Raw genomic sequence first — 16,841 nt, 5'->3', positions numbered from 1 at the left:
GGGCGGGGAGCGCGCCGGGAGCCATGGGCAGGGGCGGCGAGGGACGCGGGCGCACACCCGCCGCGGCTGCGGAGCCCGTCCTGAGAGAGCGGGGGCCCTAGGAGCGATCCGGCGCCGTCATCCACCAAAAAAAAAAAAAAAAATCCATTAAAAAAAAAAAAAAATCCAATAAACCACCAACCAAAATTTAACCGCGGGCGGCCGAGCAGCAGCGGCAGCAGCGCCGAGCCCCTCCCGCGGCCGCCCCCGCCGCCGCCGTCCCGCGGCCGCCGCCAGGAGCCCCGGGCCGCGCCGCAGATGGCCGTGCCGCCCGGCCGGCCGCACGCCCGGCGATGAACGCGCAGCTGGCGATGGAGAACATCGGCGACCTGCACGGGGTGAGCCACGAGCCGGTGCCCGCCGCCGCCGAGCTGCTGAGCGGCAGCCCCCACCACCGCGGCGCCGTGGCCCACCGCGGCGGGCAGCTGGCGGCCCACCCGCGCCCCATGGGCATGGCGGCCATCCTCGACGGCGGCGACTACCACCACCACCACCGGCCGCCCGAGCACGGGCTGAGCGGGCCCCTGCACCCCACCATGACCATGGCCTGCGAGACCCCCCCCGGCATGAGCATGAGCAGCACCTACACCACGCTGACCCCGCTGCAGCCGCTGCCTCCCATCTCGACGGTGTCGGACAAGTTCCCCCACCACCACCACCACCACCATCACCACCACCACCCCCACCAGCGGATCCCGGGCAACGTGAGCGGCAGCTTCACGCTCATGCGGGACGAGAGGGGTCTGGCGTCCGTGAACAACCTCTACACCCCCTACCACAAGGATGTCGCCGGCATGGGGCAGAGCCTCTCTCCGCTGTCCGGGTCGGGCCTGGGCGGCATCCACAACTCCCAGCAAGGGCTGCCCCACTACGCTCACCCCGGCGCCGCCATGCCCGCCGAGAAAATGCTCACCCCGAACGGCTTCGAAGCCCACCACCCCGCCATGTTAGCCAGGCACGGCGACCAACACCTCACCCCCACCTCCGCCGGCATGGTGCCTATCAACGGGATCCCGCACCACCCCCATGCCCACCTGAACGCCCAGAGCCACGGGCAGATCCTGGGCTCGGCCAGGGAGCAAAACCCTTCTGTAACCGGTTCGCAGGTCAACAGTGGAAGTAATTCAGGGCAAATGGAAGAAATCAATACCAAAGAAGTAGCTCAGAGGATCACCACCGAGCTCAAGCGGTACAGCATCCCCCAGGCTATCTTCGCCCAGCGGGTGCTGTGCCGCTCTCAAGGGACCCTCTCGGACCTGCTGAGGAACCCCAAGCCCTGGAGCAAGCTCAAATCCGGCCGGGAGACCTTCCGCAGGATGTGGAAGTGGCTCCAGGAGCCGGAGTTTCAGCGGATGTCTGCTCTGCGGCTGGCAGGTGAGCCCGCTGCGGCCCGGGGGGGCCGGCGCTGAGCAGCGGCCCGGGCCGCCCCGTGCACAAAGCCGGCCCCGGCCCCGGGCTCCCGGAGGGGCGGCGGGGGGCTCGGTGTCCGCCGTGCTCCGGGGCCGGGCGCCCGCCCGATCGCGTCCCTCCCCGGCAGGTGCGGCGGCGGCGGGCTCGGCCGCGGGGAAGCGGCCCCGAAAGCCGGCGGGTGCGAGCCCGGGCGGCCCGCAGCCCGCCTGCCCGGAGGCTCGCCGTTAACCTCCTTGTCCCGTTCCCAGCGCCGGTCGAGGAGGAAATATTTGGTTTGGCGGCCGGGCCGGGAGCGGGGACCCGGGCCGGGGCACGGACAAATGCCGGGGGTCGCGGGGAGCCCCGCGCCGCGCCGCCGGAGGGGAGCGAGCTCCGGAGCCGCGGGCAGTGCGGCGAGGCCGGGGCCGGGGCCGGCTGCGGTCCGCGCCTGGGGTCGGTGCCCGGGGGCGGCGATGTCCCCGCAAACGCGGCGAGCCTGGCGTGGGAGCGGCGGCTAGAGAGACGCGGCCAGAAACGCTGTTGGCCAGGGTCGTTAGGTTATTATTTGTTTGGAACCGGTCGCAATTAGCACTAGCCCCTGGAGCTCGGCTTTCCTGCCGATGCCCCTGCCCGAGAGAAGCGATCCGGGTGGTGTCCCCGCCTCGCTCCAGGACCTCGAAACACCCCAGCGATTGCGGGGTCGGTGTGCTCGGGGGGCACGGCGGCGGTATTGTCTGCTCGGAGACCCGAAGGAGCAAAATGTGTTTCCGCCCTGTTTTGTACCCGTTCTCCTCCCGCCTCCTCCCCAGGCCCGCCAGCGTGTGCTCCCCGTGCAGAGCCCGAGTTTAATATGCCGTGAGTGAGGGTTTGTTAATTAAGTGATAGGTCTCCATTAATTTGTCCCTGGAGAACGCGAGACAGTCAATCCGACTTGGAGCCGGGGTCACTGATCCGTTTCACCGACAAAAATAAGGGAAGGGCCAAATATCTTTCTTCTTTCAAACGCACAAACGTCCCTGCGCCTCCGGCTGGCGCGACGGTGGGAACTGGGGGAACTGGGAACCGCCTCGTGGTCGGCTGGGACCTGGCTGGGCCCCGGCCGTGCCCGCAGCCTGGCTGCGGCTGAGCGGTGCCGGGGAGGGGACGCGGCGGGGATCTCGCTCTTCCCCCGTGCCGCGGCCGTCCCTGCCGGTGCTGGCTGGTGGAGGACGTTGCTCTCTTTGGCTTCCACTCCTGCGGAGTCAGTTTCAAAGGTCTGAGCTCGCAGAAAATGCCCGTTCCGCCTTCCTTTCTGAGCACCAGCCCCCGCCAGGGGTAAAACCCTCGTCTGGCTGGTGCTATCCGAGAGAGGAGGACGGGGTTTGTGTTTCCGATATCCCCTTAACGATTGCTAAGGCGAACTTTCTTCGATTTGGCGTGTATTTTTACGACAATTCGGTCGACCTGAATCTCCCCTCATTTGCATAGATCGATACTGGGAACAACCCCCCGCTTCGGAGCCTGCTGGCATCCCCTGCCTGGCGCTGCCGGCCGGGGAGCGCTGCCAGCCCCGCCGGGGCGGTGCTAAGAGCAGGGACGGAGGCGGCCGCTGCGGGGTCCGGGGAGACCCACTGCGCCCCCAAACCGCCCCCTTCCTCCCGCCACCCTGCCATTCACGGCTCCGGGCAATACGTCTAGGGAGACAACATCCTGCTCTTCTGCCTCCCCTTAGCGCTGCAACCCGACAGCTGGCGCTTCAGACAAGCGGCCTCCCCGGGGCTAAAGCGGGCCGGCAGCCCGGGGCCGGGGGGGGGGGGGGGCCGGGGAGGGCCGCCCGTGCTCGGGGGTCCCCGCAGCGCGGCCCCGGGGCTGCCCCGCAGCGCGGCCTCGCGCGGCCCCCGCAGCACGTGCTCATTTGCATAGCGCCGCGTCGCAGCCAATGGGGGCGGCCCCCGCAGCGCGCCCCCGCCCCGCCCCGCCCCGCTCGAGGCTCTGCCCGGCCCGCGGCCCCCGCACGGAGCATCCCGCGCGGGGCGGAAACGCGCCGCGTGCCGGAAACCCGCCCCGACGGGGATGGAGGCGTGAACAGCAACGCGAAACGCCAGCAGTGACTCCAGCCGACGCGAATTAAATTTCCCGTCCCCGTTATAACCGGCTCCCGGGCGCTCGGAGCGTCAGCAGGCGGAGAAATGCCCGGCGCAGCCCCGCAGCCCTCGCCTCTTCCCAGCGCCCGCAGGCAGCGGCCGGGGGGCGGCCAGGGGAGCGCAGCCCGGGGGGTTTAGGCCCCGCGCTCCTGCCCGGCGCTTTATGTCGAGTACTGGCCCCTTGCAGCCATCCCTGGGGGCTTCCTACCTCCCAGATTACAGAAGCTCCGACAAATAGAGGAAAAATTGGTAGTTACATGGGAGCGGGATTGAGGTCTTGACACTTCCCGGGCTGTCTCTTGAAATGTAAGCAGAACTGCTAATTGCAAAGCTGACCTCTTCCAGCCTCCATCTTATTCATCCCATCTTCTTTCCCCTCTCTGTTCTCTTTTCCTTTGTCTGTCCCCCCTCGCTCCCCCTTCGTCGCTGAATATTTATCCATTTGCCCGTTTCTCTCTGAGTTATTCTTCCTGCCCTCCCCCCGCCTCTGCTGACATTTGGAAGGGCAGCGAAGGGATCCCGAAAAATAAATGCAATTCAAAGAAAACGCACGGCCCTCCCGCAGCCTACTGGGATTCGGGAGTGGGTTTCTTTCGGGTTATTTTCTAGGGGAGGAGGTGACAAGGGAGGGATAAAGAAGGCCAAATCGGGCTCCTCTAGTGCGGGAGAAAACCAGCTGCGCCGAGCCGGGAGACGTTGGAAAGGCGCTGCCCGAGGGCCTCGGAGAGTGCCCGGTGCTGAGCGAGGGGACCGGGGCAGGGGGCTCCGAGAGCCCCCCCGGCCTCGCTGCTCCAGCAGGCGACAAAAAGAGGGAGCGGGAGCCCCAGGAGCCGCCTCCACCGGCCCTTCCCGCTGCGACGGGGGCTTCCCGAGCCCGGCACGGGCCGGTGGGAGCGGGGAGCAGGTGGCGGGGCTCGGAGGGGGGCGGCTCGGCCCGGCCCGGCCCGGCCCGGCCCGGCTCCCTTCGGCCCGGCTGCTCGCTGGGCTTCTGCGGCCTGGCTGCCGGCTGCCGAGCTCGCGTCCCTTCCTCCCTCCCCTTCTCCTTCCTCCCTCCCAAATTAAATCTCTGCTTAAGCGAAGGCTGGGAAGTCGGCGAGAAATCCTCACCAAATTAACTGTAAGGAAATCGATACGGCAATCAGAGCGTTTCCCACGTTAAGTATGAAATCTAAGGAGCGCCGCCCGCCCCTCTTGCCCCGCTGCCGCCCGGCCTCAGCAGCAGCAGCAGCAGCAGCAGCAGCGGGCCGGCCGCGAGCGCCTCGCTAGAGCCCGTCCGACGGCCACCGGCGGGGCTGTGCCTTTGCACCGGGGGAGCGGAGGGCAGCGACCGGGGGCTTCGCCGCCCGCACCCCGGGGCAGAGGCCGTGGCCGCGGCCGGCCCGCGGGTGCTGGACCCGGAGCGAGATGCCGGGGCCGAGGGGCGGAGAGCGGCCTTGCTGCGGGATTGCTTGAGGGCCGCTCGCCCAGCACGGCGTTTGCCCTTCGTTAGTGTTTGCCCAGCGGGGGGTGGAGGAGCGGGGCCGGGCAGCGGGGAGCCGCGTTCCTCTGTGCCCGGTCCCGGCACCCCCGGGCCCTTTGCTAGAATTCCCCGCCGTGTGGCGAGGGGACCCCGGCGGGCCCCGTTCCCCGCTGCCACCCTCGCTGCCTGTTGGACAAAGCGGCCTCGGAAGCGCTCCCGCCCCGTCTGCCCGCGCCGCCCGGTGCCACCGGGCTCCCGCCGCCTCCCGTTCCCGGGGGCTCTGCGCCATCTACTGACCGCCGCCGGAGCGGGCCCCCGCACCGGGCAGCGGCGGCTCCCCCGGGCCGGGACACGGCCGTGGGACACGCAGGGGGCCGGGGCGCCTCGGTGCGGGCTCCCGGGACAGCTCTGGGCCCCGGCCCCGTTCGCGGCTTGCCCGGGCGGCGCGGCCCGCGGCGGCTTCAGCACTGCGGACAGTTACCGCCGGCACGGCACGGCACGGCACGGCACGGCACGGCACGGTACAGCACGGCCGGGGGGTTCCGTGCCGCCTGCAGCGGGGGCGAGGCCCCGTCGGTGATGCTTAACGGCCCCGGGCACTCGGGCTGTGTGCGGAGCGGCGGCCCCCGGAGGGCTCGGTCCCCGGCCCGGTGCGCTCCCCGAGTGCCTGGGAAGCGGAGCCTTCGGCCCCCGGGCAGCGGGCGCCCCGGCTGGGAACGCTCGGCAGAGGAAACCGAAGCCTTTTCCCAGCCGCCCCGAGCCCAGCCAGGCGGGCCAGGACGCTCCGTGAGCAGGGCCGAGGAGCCGCGGGGCACCGCAGCTGGGAGCCGGCATCTGCCAAGCGCCACTTTACGCAGCCGGGAGCTGCTGGAGAGGTGCGAAATCGGCTGGAAATGCACGGGCTGGGAAGGCCGCGGTGGTGCGTTCCTGAAGGCAGCTCGGGCTTTGTCTCGGGCAGCGTTCGCCCGTCCCCGGTGTAGCAGGAGGATCCCCGCACCCTCCGCGCAAGGGTTCTCTGCGAGGCACACCGAAGGGACTCAGGCTCAGGAGCTGTTGCTGAAGTGCTCGTGGCTTTCATCAGATGAGTGCGGGCACAGGCGCAGTTTTTCCTGAGTGTCGAGGGAGGACCTAGCGTGGCACCCCGTCGGCTATTTCCGTGACTACTGCACTCCTGCACGATCAAATCGATAAATGTTGATTTTCATTTCGACCATCAGTCCATCTGGATGACTCGTATACTGATGGGGAAGAGGCCGGTTCTTGCTGAAATTCTCCCAAAACGCGCCTTACCCGAGCCATTCGCGTATGAGGAAGTCAGCTTCGTGATGCCAAGAGAACGATTCGTAGAAGCAATATTAGATTAACGGTATTTGGGATTTTCCCGTTTCAGGGCGGCAGGAACGCTCCCTGGTCACTCCTCGGGCGCAGCCCCAGTGGCAGTCGGAGCGTGGCAGGTGCCAGCTGCGTGGGGGACTGCAGGGGCTGTGCGCCCCCGGAGAGCTGCTGCTCGCAACAGCCCCCGGCGGTAAACCGGAGAACACGGGGCCAGTTCCTGAGCGAGGCCGGCAGAGAAGTTGCGGGGCGGCCGGTCCTTTCCTGGATGTTTTCAGAGCTCGGTGGCACTGCCTGCGGGGGTCCCGCACCCGGCTGCCCTGGTGCCCCCGGGTGTAGGAACTCGGTTTTACTTCCCCGGCGTTCTTCTCCTTAATTTCTGGCTCTCTGAATATCATCGGAAGTGACCAAGGGCTTCAAAAGCAGCGGAGGGGAAGCGGGGCCGGACCTTGGGACACGAGCCCGAGCAGCCGCCCGGATTGCTGAGCGCACCTTGCTGGCCCTTGACGTCCCGGGGAAGGGTTTTGGAGGATGCCGCCGCCTCCACCGCCCCGGGACGGGGCCGCAGCAGCAGAACCCCGGGGCGGGGGGACAGCGGCGGCACCGCACCCGGCGGGAACGAGAGGATGCGAAGCTGCCCGTGGGCGGCGGGCCCGGTGCGACTCCCATGTAAAAAAATCGTTAACGGGGGCGGAGCGGTGCGGTGAGGTGCGGAGCGGTGCGGGAAGGTGCGGTGCGGAGCGGTGCGGGGAGGTGCGGCGCGGCGCAGCAGCGGCGAGGAGAGGTCGCCACCCAGGGGCCGGCCGCCGCCAGCGCTCGTGGGCGCGTCGGGAAGCGCTAACGTGATTAAAATATTGATGCAGTCACAGAAATCGTTCATTAAGGCAATTTAATCTTTGCTATTAAATGTCCTTTCAATTCATTTGGGGTAATTAAGATGCCGTTAAAGTGATTAAATCCTAACTACTTATGCTAGACAAAGAAATATTTGTCACGGTAATATGGTTAACTAAGGACCCAGTGAAAGAAATGAAACGTTTGCTTTAAATGATATCGCAGGACGATCGGGTGCTTTGCCCTGATTGATCCACTTAGCAACAGGTCCTGCAGTGGCAATGTCAGCTCATGCGAGCGGTTACAGACCCATCAGCACCATAAGTTTGTGGAAACCGCAGCTTCCCAACGCATTGAGTCAGCATGACTTAGATTCCCTTTATTATTCCAGCGGCAGCAAATTAAGGTCACCCATTTTAATACAGCACACAGCAGTGAGATGTTTGCCAGTCACGGTCTCTGCTGGGGTCTTTATGTTGACAAACTGCTGTCCTTCTTTGAACTTCCCATATAGAAATGGATTCAACTCCTCTTGCATTGTGAAACAACAACAGGGAAATGCTGCCTGGCTGTGGCAGCAGAGAAGTAAGATCCACATCAAATGACCTCTGAGAAGACGGAGACACCCACACTCTGAATAAGCGTGAATGCAAATTCCCAGAGAGACAAAATGCTGAGTGGTGCCAGGAGGGATACGAGGACACTCAGTGTGTGTTCAGACACTTCGGTATAGTCTGTGTTCTCTTCAGATGAAAGGGGAGAGTTTCAGGGAGCCAGTGTCACCTGTGTGGGCTTTCATCAAGCGCAAGGGGCAGGCCTTGTCCTGCCATGGCTGGAAGCTTTTGGGGGTCCATCTGTGCTGACTGCTGCCATGGAGCACGTGGCCATGAGCTGCGCATACAGCACTGTGCCCAAGGGGTCCCGTCTGCCAGGGCCCATCGAAGGCACGGGGCATGCAGGGGCAGTACTATGCAGGGTGAGTGACACATGGAGCTGGAGCTGTCCATCCAGACCAAACGGATTTGCCTGCTTTTTGTTCATGTGGGGAAGTCAGAGGTCAGGTAACATGTCTGACAGGCTGCTAATCTTGTTCTCATGTTCCCAAAATACAAAGTTTTTGATGATTAAGAAAGATCCATTATTTGTGTGCTTCTCTGCATGCTCCGGAGGTGTTTTTCTCATGATAAGGATAGAGCTTATCACACTTCATTATGTATTATCATCACTATGGATTTACCATAAACTTTTGGCTACTTGCTTCCACTGAGCTCCTGCAGCCAGTGTGATTAGGACTATCTCTGATGTCCAAAGTCCTTACACAGGAGTCCTTTCAGTCTCCTGTGGAAATCCTGCTGCCTTCTCCACCCAAAGGTAGAGCCTCCTTCAGAGGAATATCCCTTGGGATACTCTAGCTTGTATCGGTGAAGACTTTTCATTCTCTGAAAATGTTATTGGGTGTTTTGTGACATTTCAAAACAAGAAATAGGTGCTTTAGAAAGAAATTTGCAGGGTCTCAGTTCAGACTGCAGCTCAGGCAGGTCCCAGGCTCCATAGACCTGACACAACAAAAATTAGAAAATGCATTTAAAGAGGAAATTCTTAAAGGTTTTTTTTATGTCTCCAAGACCTGTCCTGTAGGCATGAACTTGGGACAGCTAAATGATTTGCCTTTGCAAGAGGAGGGGGCAAAAGCTCACAAAAGCTTTGAGAGCTCTCTCAAGTCAATCTAATACGTGCTTCCTTGTCTCTCCTATGTCATATGCAGAATGCAAAGCTTTTGCTGGCACCTGTTAGAGCCAGGCTGCATCCCTTCTTGGGGTTTCTTGGGGAAGGGTGACTGCTCTCAGCTCACAGCTGTGAAGCTGTTAGCTTGTAAACTCCCCTGCTACTTCCTGGGAACCTTGCACTGGAGTCTGTGAGAGAAGCATAATGCTGGTTTTTGTTTGTTTGTTTGTTTTTGGTTTTTGTTTTGTTTGTTTGTTTTTAGCCACCTGTCTGAAGCAAATACAATGCTCATAAATAGTGAAGTTTTACTGGGCTTTGTCCAAGTGGCTGCTCTTCCCCATCTCAGTGGTATGTGATCTTTCAAAGTTCACGAGCCATCCTGAAAGGGGCATTTTAAGAAGAAATCCACCCCATAGGGATGAAAGACTAGATCAGGTGTCAGGGTTAACACCTGCACTTACTGTGGTCTGGACTTTTAGAAGGACAGAACAGAGCGGTTCACGTCACAGGCAGGCAAAGCACCCTCATCTCTCTTCCAGCATAAGCATGTAATTAGAGCATTTTCATAGCGATTGTGATCATCCCCTCCCCTGCAAGCACAGGATGGGTCCTATCGTGTTATGGGCAGTCGGACCAGCCACGCGCTGGAGGAAAATGCTGATAAACAGTGCCATGGCAGTGGTGAGACTGCAGGAATTGTGCTGCCCACCACCAGCTGGGCCATAAGGAGGTGTACAGGCCTTGCCAGCCCCGGCAAGTTAACTCAGCCAGATCCCTCAGGCAACTCAGAAGGAACAAAGGGAGACAAAAATAGATTGATGGACTGTATCAGGAGAATTGCGAGTGTCAAAAATATCTGTTGCTCCAGGCAGAGGAAGATGGAAGTGGCTGGGAGAGGCCAGAGTTCAGCAGTGGATTTATAAGGCTCCTTCTGGCACTGATAATGTTACATTGTCATATCTGCACATGTGTTGCCAGACTCAGAGTGACTTTTGCCTTATACTCTGCTTTGATATGTTTTAACTAGGCTTTCTTAAGTCTCTTTGGCAAGGCACGGCGCTCAGCTGGGACAGCACAGGGCAGAGGGCAGGGTGGCTGCGTGGGGCCAGCAGGGTGCAGCCGTGCCATGCTGTGGAGACGCTCACGCCGCCGGGAGCACTGCTTCCTGAATTCGGCTTCTGTGCTGTGTGAGAGGGCAGGTGCCTGTGAAGGACATCAACGCAATTTACTTTTATTATCTTCCACTACATAAAATCCTTATCTCGGTGTGTGGTTTCAAAGACAGGCTTTGGTGTTTTTCCCAAACAGGGTGCGCTTGGTGTCTGTGAAGCCACTGGCCTCAGCGACCACCTTTGCCTTCCTCAGAGGAGGGCCTGGCCAGAGGCCGGGTGCTGCCGGCGCCGCCATCTTCCTGCTGCAGGCCAGGACACCAAGGGGGACGGCCCTGCTGTCTGCCCGTCCTCTGTGCCCGCCTGGACAGACGCTCACGTTGGAGCGTTTCATCCCGCGGTGTACATTTGTTCTCTGGCAGGCTCGAAGCTATGATTTATTATTAAAATTGATTGGCTCCAATGCAGGGAAAACGATCGTCAGGAAACCCTATTACGGTTTTTCATTATCACCATTATTTATTTTTAAGTGCTATTAATATTCCTGGGTCTGGACAAGGCAGAAGATGAAAGGTGGGATCCACCCTTCCTGCTCACAGGAGGAGGCCTGGCAGCGCCGTTGCAAGAGCTCTTTGAACAATTATGCCTATCGGGAAGCCTTGCCCTCAGTCTGCTGCTCGGGAACGTTAGCAGGAGCAGAGCTGGAACAGGAACAAGCTTTGCATTGCAGATTTGGCAGGTGTCACCAGCTGCCCAGGACAAGGAAGGGTCTGCAGGCAGTGCTGAGCAGGGCCCAGGGCCAGGCTGCAGCCAGGTGCTAGGCCCTGCTGCCGCAGCGTGGCCTCGCTCCGCCTGCGTGGGGCCGCGCCGTGCTTGGGAGGCAGCAGCCGGCTGCGGTGCTCCCCATGGCACACACGAGGTCCCCAGCTGCCACAGAGCCGGTCCTCACCCCTGAGCCAAGGAGTGGTCAGTCCTTGGTTCACAGTTGGCGAACTCCAGCTTAGACATGAGGACAAGCACTTCTTATTCGATAGGCTTTGGGCTAAACCAGAGCCGTAGGAAACCAGTGATCCCGGGTGGCGGTTTGTTAAGAAACCAAAAGGCCGCCGTGCTGAAGGAGGAAGGGGTGGAAGGGGTGGGTGGCTGCCTGTCGGTACCTCCAGGGAGCAACTGGGCAATGCTAAAGCTTGCCCTCTGGTGGGCTCGGCTGAGATGAACCAGGTGCTCATGTGGCCCAGTATGGTGCATTACATGTCTGAAGACATGACGTGGCTGTGGGCATTGTGCTGGCAGCCGGAGGGATTCAGCCAATGCTGCCATGGGTGCTGTTGAGTCTTGTTCCCCTCTCCTCTTCATCAGCTGGCAGACAACCAGTAGGAAAGTGGAGTCAGGGTTTCAACCACTCAGTGCGTACTCCATCACCTGGATGTGTCTGGTATCACCAGTCACAGAGGTCTCTAACTGAGGTCTCTGGTACAACTGAAGTTCAGGAACAAAGTATTTGGTAACTCTTGGGAAGTTCTCTAGCTAAACAATTATTCAGGAACATTAAATTTCAGGAGATGAGCACAAGCTCTGGTAGACATCATAAGCAAGTTAGTTTCACAATACATGGCTGTTTTTTTAATTCTCTGTGATTTCAGAGAACACTTGTACTCGTTTGTGATTGAAGCCCCCAAGGTTTACACAGCTAATTGAACCAGCCTTGTGCTTACCGCTGTGCCTGTGATCTGTGGCGTGCAGGTTCCTGCTGGAGCAGCGCACAATGCTGACGTGGATCGTGCTGCTGGTGTAGTTAGGATTGTGTGGAAAATGTTGATCTCCCCTCTGGACAGTCCATCTAGGTGAAAGCCGGAGTTCATGCAGTCTTTGAAAAAGTGAGGCGTAAAGCAGTGTGAAGATACGAGTTGTTAGGCACAGCAAACGTGGCATGGGTTTGGTTTGTCCCTGTTAGCAGGGGCAGAGTCGCTGAAGCTGAGCCCTGCAGCTGCTCTTACAGGAATTTCTGAGCCTCAAGTTTTTAGGAGTATGAAAAGTTGAGACTGTTGATATCTCTTGTGCTCCTCGTTTTCTCATTTCTAATATTGGTTGATAACTAATGAGCTGTTCTTGCAATAATATTTTTAACCTGTGAGTTATCGACATTCACTTTAATCAGGATGCAGAATTATTTCAGCAGAGCCTGATCCCTGCAGTGTGTTCACCAGCTTAACTTCACAAGGGGTTGCTCATGTGAAGAAACCTGTTTTTCAGCCCAAAAGTGATACCACATTTCAGAGGTCAGGATGTATCTTCAAAGTACTCTTCAAAGCTTTCCAGATAAAAATAACTATAGAAGATACGAGTCTGGCACCTCAGTCCATGTGATCGATGTGTCATTGCTCATGAAGGGGCGTGCAGCTGGGATGCTCATCATTAGGGAGCGCTTCAAAAGCTTCTGCGTGGAGAGGGCAGGAAGGCCGGGCAGTGAGCCCTGCCTCGCCCAGCACCGCCCAGCCCCAGCGCTGCCTCGCGGCTCCGCAGCCTTGCTGCCGCCCCTGTGCGCTTGCTGCTCCTGGAAGTACAAGCAGTGGGGGACTATTTTTATACTTTCCTCAGGCAATGAAACCCTCGTGCCAACGCTGGCTCTCGGTAGCAATGAAAGATGTTGGAAGGACCTCTGTAAAGTAATTTGCTGTCTTTGTTCCAACATCCATGGGATAGGTGGAAATGCTGCACAAAATACTTGATATGACCAGCACTGATCTCCACGGAAGTCAGGACTAGACACACAGAGACAGAACATCCATATTCTCTTCAGAAATACCTCTCTAAATCAGCATTAAAGAACATTGTTGGAGGGAAAAAAGAGGAAACGGACAGCTTCAGAATCTTTTGAAAGTGAGACAGACCAATCTGTCCTCCCAAGGAAACCTTTTATCCTAGCTAAATGCTAACAATATGAGCTGGCAGGCGGTCAAAGGCTGTCGGGGGACTCGGAGCCATGCTTCCAGCCCCACGGATTCTGCTGAGCAGGTGATCTGCAAGGCAGATTTCAGGTTGCCGCTGCAGTGATGTGGGGTAGAACAGTGCTTGAGGGGGAGAAGAGGGGAGAGAGAGGAAAGAAGTGAAATTTCATAGGGAAGATTTACTACACCCTTGTTCTGTGTGGCAAAGCGTGGTTTGTTTTGTTCAAAATACATAACCATCTGGGCCTATACGACTGTAACAGGGTCCCGTTTTCTCAGTTTGTTTTTTTCTCAGCCAAAAAGAAACAAATATAGAAATGTATTGACAACAAATAATGAAGACAAAAAATGTGGGAAAGGCTGATTTAAGAGTGCAGTGAATTTCCACTCAGCCTTGTAGGGCCATTATGTAAACTCCCAGCACTAATGGGTATTTTCAAAATTTAGCCTCAGTAACAGCGTGTTCTGAGTTTGAACAGACAATGATAAAAGCATTTTCTAACGTAAATTCCTTACATTTTTGACAGCTTATAATATATTAAAATTTAAAATTTTGAATTTGCATTTAGTTCACATATTAAAGCAAGGTGGTAAACCTAGGGGCTGCCCTACCATGCAGATGCGGGTGCTGCCCAGCAGGGCCAGGCCTGGAGCTGTCCCCATGCAAGGGAGCTGGTGACAAAACCGCAGGGACACGTTTGTGCCTGTCCCGTGCCAGCTCCCTGCCTGTCCCACAGCACCCTCTACACCCACCCCACAAGAAATGCGCTCTGCACCCCCTGCACCCTCTCCCAAGTAGCGCATCGAAGGCACCCTGCTGACCTCAGCTGAACGCAACAGGCCCCCAGGCTGGCTCTTCTCACCCCAAGAAGCCTATGAAATATGTGAAACGGGCATTGCAAGGGGTGAGAGTAGCCATTGCAGAGTCAGGTGGCTGAAAGGCCATGTCAAATTGTTTTTCTCATTTACAAACCTTACAGCAGCCTGGATTCATGTGAGTACCTGTTGGTGGATCCATGAAATATGTATGTAACTTGTATCTGTGTTATCTCGTGTCACACATCTTTTCCAAATGTGAAAGCTGAAGTGAATGTTACTTTTTTTTCCTAGTTGTAACTTACTCCTTTGCAAGACCTCTCTAACCCGTGCTCCCTTTTCTTACAGCGTGCAAGAGGAAAGAACAAGAGCACGGGAAGGACAGAGGGAATACCCCCAAAAAGCCTCGGTTGGTCTTCACAGATGTCCAGCGTCGAACTCTACATGCAATATTCAAGGAAAATAAGCGTCCGTCCAAAGAATTACAAATCACCATTTCCCAGCAGCTTGGGTTGGAGCTGAGCACCGTCAGCAACTTTTTCATGAATGCACGGAGGAGGAGTCTGGATAAGTGGCAAGACGAGGGCAGCTCCAATTCAGGCAACTCATCTTCTTCATCAAGCACTTGTACCAAAGCATGAAGGAATAACCACGAACTAAACCTCGGTGGAAAAGCTTTAAAAATAAATAAATAAATAAATAAATAAAGACAGACCAGGACCTCAAGATAGCAGGTTTATACTTAGAACTATTTGAAAAAAAATGCTATTTATAAGTCCAAAGAAACCAAAGACTTATTTCACCTGCATTATGACTTTGTTCTAAGACACACGCTTTAGTAGGATGACGACTTGCAAAAAAATAAAACAAAAGAAGACAGCGAAATGGAATGAACAAAGTGGAACACAAAGAGAAGAGAAGCAGACCACTGGTCTCACACCTTCGTTCATGATCATCTTCACCGTTCTTGGCTGTTTAGTGGTTTGGAACATAGTGATTTCTTGTCATTGAAGGGACATCTTTTCAGATATGGCTCTTCATTTCCACAGCGATTGCCATGAAGGTGTGCAGTGTATCCGTACTGTGTACACGCCGGTGGTTAGGGACTGAGTCAGGGCTGGTCTGCAGAGAGGGTTGTGCCGCGGCGCGACCGGCAAGGCGTGGAGTCGTCTGAATTCATTTGAACGGTAGTGTGATTTTTGCTGTTTCAGTGTTTGAGCTTCCCCGGCAAGATGCCCGGAAACAAGTTCAAACTAGGCAAAGAAATTTTGAATGGTACCTAAACCAGTGCATTCTCTTTGTTTGTTAAGGAATGTTCAGATTTAAAAAAGGAAAACTATTCCATCCATAAAAAATCGACTAGCTACCAAAGAACACATTTAATAATTATATTGCAGGTATTTTATTGCAATGATTTTAATATTCCAAAGCTATTTTTACACAAAATACTATGTAGAGTTATAGGTATAAACTAATCTAACTGTATAACACATAAAAACTTGTAATCAAGACTGTTATTTGCCATTAGTAATACCACACTATCGTTTCTTTTCACGATCGGCAAGAAAGAATGCCAGCAGCGGTGGGGCAGTGGCAGGCAGGGGGCCGGTGGCCGGGGGCCGCATCCGTCGCTGGTGCCAGTGGCAGCAGGCGGCCTGTGCTGCCCCACGTGCCGCCCCAGCCCAAAAGAGACAATACACAAATGAGAAAATCTGAGGAAACCTAAAACCACAGGGCCCTGTGCCTGATCAATGCTCATTGACGTTAGTGAGCTGCTGCTTTTTTTTTTTTTTTTTTTTTTTTTTTCCCTTTATTTTTTTAACCTATTGACTTTCCTAGGTGAAGGAATAGAGATAGCTTTGAAGGCTCGGGGTCTTTTCCCATCGAAAACAGCAGTAGGACAGAAGGTGATGGTGGTGGGAACAGCTCCGACAGGAGCTCCAGGAGTGCTTTTGGAAAGCCAAATTATGGTTCCTCTGAAGTCAGTAGCAAAGTCCCCATGACACCAAGGCACAGCCTGTTGTTCCATGGCTTCATATCTGTGGGCAGCAGTCTGAGCTTTTGTTCTGTGCATTCTTTCTTGCTCATCTGTTAATCAGGATAATGCATGAAATAGTTTAAAATTTGTAGTTGAAAAGCTTTAACTGCTCTGTTGCTAACAGAACCTTAGAAGATAAACCATCCCATCCCTACTCCGATAAAACTAAAACGTAAAGCATGCAACATCTGCATATTAAATTTTAGTGTAAGGGGAAAATAGACTTTAAAAACCATACATGTGCCTGTTAGATTTCTAACCGGTGTTCCAAATTGCTGTAGTAATATTATTAGTTAGAATTCCAAAGTAATCAAATATGCAGGTTAGGCCCAAAGGATTAGAAATAGGTAATCTTACTTACACCCTTTTTTAAAAAAAAATAAAATAAAATAGAGAGAGAGAGAAAAAAAAAATTCAAGGTAAACTAGAATCCAGACAACATCAACAATGCAGGTTTTGGTGATGAAGCCCGCTCAAATATTAGCAACACCGAAGTTGAGCACCTTTGTAGCACCATTGATTTCCCAAGATGACAGGGTCTAGTCAAGTTTCAGGGTATACAGTTAATTTCCGGTAAGTGTTTAGAATTTAACTGAAAAATCTCTTTATTAAAATAAAGTCAAATAAAACCAAGGTTTTGGGCAACAGATATTTCTCCCCATTTTTCTATGTTATACCCAGTTTAAGAATGGCAAAGCAAATATCTATTCAAATGTAATCTGTGATGTTTTACTGCCCCTAGCTTACCTTAAATTTTAGGGAGCTTTCTTTTTAGTGTTCCTTTCCCACCAAGGCATAATTGACAAATATTAATAAGCTCACCTATAAAGTATCTTATGAATGCAGTTTCATTAGTGTGAGATTGATAAAGGACAGTGGTAACTAATGTTTAAGTTTTTTCCAGCAAAACACTGCTTTGTAACGTACCTATAGTTTAGAAAAGAAAGCCTTATTTATTTAAAACTTGAGAATTTAAAAATGCAGGGAAATTCAAAGTACATTGACGCATTTTTTAGTATTTCCATTGTA

The 16,841-nt window shown here is 55.7% G+C and overlaps 1 protein-coding gene across 1 annotated transcript; it reads left to right on the top strand.

Moving 5' to 3' along the window:
* Window positions 1–332: 332 nt before the first annotated feature.
* ONECUT1 (one cut homeobox 1) lies at window positions 333–14,415 on the top strand (the record flags this gene model as incomplete). Its single annotated transcript, XM_084293147.1, has 2 exons — window positions 333–1,413; window positions 14,123–14,415. 2 exons carry the CDS (start codon window positions 333–335, stop codon window positions 14,413–14,415), a joined length of 1,374 nt encoding a protein of 457 aa, XP_084149273.1.
* Between the last annotated feature and the right edge of the window lie 2,426 nt (window positions 14,416–16,841).

The sequence above is a fragment of the Netta rufina genome (assembly GCF_964035555.1).
Source record: "Netta rufina genome assembly, chromosome: 11".
NCBI lineage: Eukaryota > Metazoa > Chordata > Aves > Anseriformes > Anatidae > Netta > Netta rufina.
Note: the sequence above shows the minus strand (reverse complement) of the source record. Positions and strands in the feature narration are given on the sequence as shown.